Consider the following 3188-nt stretch of genomic DNA (forward strand, 5'->3'; position numbering starts at 1 on the left):
CATTCTTTCCTGTCCACGCAGAATGACTTTAATGGAATACGATCACATCAGAAAATGAKATCAAATATTTGGTTGATTCATTCGTGCCTATCATAGAATGCCTATAACTGAAATTTTTCATTTAGGTCTGATATTGCGAATTAGATAACCTTAATACTGTTACATAATAATTTGGCATAATCGGCCGATAGCCCATGATGCTAGTGCTGCGTATTTTCTTAGTTTGTATAATAATTGTATTATTATGTAAGCTTTTATAAAATAAAAAAATAAAAAATAAAAATTTGGCATATTCATAAACCCTAAGATTACTTTAAAAATGTACTATACTCAAAATAGATATTTMTTGTTTCTATAGTGTACACAGCTTCAGTTCTTTACTTCTAGATTCAATACTAATCATTGAATGCAAATTAGTTTTCAATAAAAATCGCTTAGTAAATAAATGTACTCACCCTCGCGCAATGTGACAATGTAGTAGGATTCCTTGGACGGTGCACTTATACCCAACTTATTCACCGCCAGCAAGCGAAAGCTATAAACGGTGAAGGGTATTAGCGCGTTGACTTGATATGATGTCTGATTTGATTTGGTTAAAATTTGYGGTACTTGATCCCAAGGTCCATTTTCGCCGACTCTGAAAAAAAAAAAATATTTTTTATTCTTTTGTTAAACWTACTTGGTAAGGTAATTCATAATTGCTGCTTTTGAGAGTTTTCTTTGCATTACAAACAATTTTGCGAGTTTTTAAGAGAGTTGAGGCATAAATTAAGCATTATATGTGTGTATATGTCGGTCAGAATTAATAGGTCGTGCAAATTTTTTATATACTGAATAGGATTTCTTTAGTTTGCAACAAAGTTTCTAACACCCAGAATGTAAAATATATTTATAAAGATCCGTATGATGAGCTGAGTTGAGGTAATCTTACTTGTATGTGCGTCTGTGTGCATTTAAGCGAACCAGTCCCTCAGTTTTTAAATATCATGTTAGATTTAGAACAAGTCTTTCTTCTCTGAGAAGCCGCTCATTTTTCGAAACTGCCGATATCGAACTATGACATACAGCTGTCAAACAAACCAAACGTTCGGAAGCAAGTGCTTGTATGGAGAATTCTTTCATTTAGCGAGATATCTTCAAGAAATTTTGCGTGGGTTATTCTCCAAAGCAATGACGTAGTCTCCGAAGTATATGTTGAGATCGAATCACTATAGCATATAGCTATCCTACAAATTGAATTATCGGATTCAAGCGCTTGTATGGAGAACTCTCTCAATTATTGAGACATCTTCAACAAATTTGACATGAATTATTTTTCAAGGCAATGCAATCAATTCTTAAGAAATTGTTCAGATCGGATCATTATAGCATACAGCTGTTATTACAAACTGAACGGTATGAATGAAATTCTTTTAAGAAATCTTTTGCACCTATTTGTGAAAGATATTATTGCTTCGTTGCAAGCGTAGTTAATTTTATTTCTTGTTTACAGTTGTCTCCTTTTGCTTTTTTTACAAAAAGTGTTATAGTGATCGGTTTTTGTTCAAATATGCGCCGTTTCGTTCGATAATCTGTTTCCATCTAGGCGGCAACTTCATAATAACCCGCTCGTAGAAGCTCCCCTCCTTAATTGCGAAGAACTCAGACAGCCACTTTTCACAAACCCCTTTGAGTTCAACTGTACAYCAACAAGGGCGTTCGCTATGGACAGGAAAAGGTGGTAATGACTTGGCGCTATATCCGGGTTATATGGTGGATGCGATAAAACCTCCCATCCGAGCTCTCGTAGCTTCTGACGAGTCATCTACGAAGTATGTGGGCTCGCGTTGTCCTGGTGAAACACTACACCCTTCCTGTTGGCTAATTCTATATGCTTCTAGTCGATCGCCTGTTTCAAGCTTTCTAGTTGTTCGCAGTAGATGGTAGAATTAAGCGTCTGACCATTTGGGAGCAGCTCATAGTGGACGATTGCCTTCCAAGCCCATCAAACACACAGACAAAATTTTCTGGCCGTCCATCCCGGCTTGGCCACTGTTTGGARCGATTCACCGGCCTTCGACCAAGACCGCTTTCGCTTGATATTGTTGTATGTGATCCATTTTTTGTCGCCAGTCACCATTCGATTGAAAAATGGGTCGAGTTCGTTCCGTTTCGGCAGCATATTGCAGGCCTTGATTCGGTCCAGAAGGTTTTTTGCGTCAAATCRTGTGGGACCCAAACATCAAGCTTTCTTGTGTATCCAGCCCTCTGCARATGATTTAAAATGGTTGGTGACTAATCATCCAATCTTCTGGAACGAGATCCCACATGCTGCTCTAACTCGATGTTTTTCATGATTTGATCGATATTCGACTTCACAGGTCTTCCGTCGGCTGGCTTATCCATTGTGCCATTGGTTCCCTTTTCACCCGCTCTGCATCCTCGGAACCATTCGCCCGCAGTGCGAAATGATAGAGTATCATCCCCCAAAACTAAATTGATCTCACAGAACATTTCTCTAGCGGATTTGCCTTTAACGAAGGAAACTTTAAAATAGCGCAAATTCAGGCATTGGTGAACTCCATGTTTACACGTCTATAAATGCGTCTATGCCAATACCTTTCAACGATGTATAGTATTGCCAGATACGAGCTCTGTAGCGCTTTATACATAGCCGCGAAATTCAAAAAACAAAACAGCGGAAGGGAGATACGAGTATTTGACAACCAATTAATACATACATGAAAAATTATAACAAAAAATTTTTTTTTTCAAACATTTTTTCAAAAATTTTTAAACATTATTACTTTCCTTAAAATTCCATTTTAATGATGACAACTGATTTATTACAGTTTTTGCACGCATTTCGCAAATTTCCAAATAACAAAAAATTGTTGCGTAAAAATAATTTTTTATTCGATTTTTTTCTTCTACATCAAATGAAATTGAAATGAGATTAAAAATTAATTTCTATAAAGCCACTAATTTGCTTATTATATAGCATAATATATTTTTATTATGCAGCGATTATTATGTCAATGCATTATGTGCCGTTATTAGACCATAAATCGAGCTTATGACTTATTCAAAAAATCGCGCTTTCAAAAGAAAATCAAAGAAAAATTTCAATGGGAATGTCTGCGCGCGGATTTTATAAGATGTGTATAAGAGACAGATGCAAATTAGTTTTCAATAAAAATCGCTTAGTA

The 3188-nt window shown here is 36.1% G+C and overlaps 1 protein-coding gene across 1 annotated transcript in view; it reads right to left on the minus strand.

Moving 5' to 3' along the window:
* Nucleotides 1-455: 455 nt before the first annotated feature.
* Nucleotides 456-3188, minus strand: part of LOC108973980 (neural cell adhesion molecule L1-like protein) — a gene marked incomplete at both ends in the record, with an annotated part of 18335 nt that continues 15602 nt past the window's right edge. Inside the window, one exon of the mRNA XM_018941547.1 lies at nucleotides 456-637. Within this exon, the coding sequence (XP_018797092.1) occupies nucleotides 456-637 (182 nt within the window). The remainder of the gene's footprint in view (nucleotides 638-3188) is intronic.

Source organism: Bactrocera latifrons, unplaced genomic scaffold, assembly GCF_001853355.1.
Source record: "Bactrocera latifrons isolate USDA-ARS-PBARC rearing strain unplaced genomic scaffold, ASM185335v1 scaffold_512, whole genome shotgun sequence".
Classification (NCBI taxonomy): Eukaryota; Metazoa; Arthropoda; class Insecta; order Diptera; family Tephritidae; genus Bactrocera; species Bactrocera latifrons.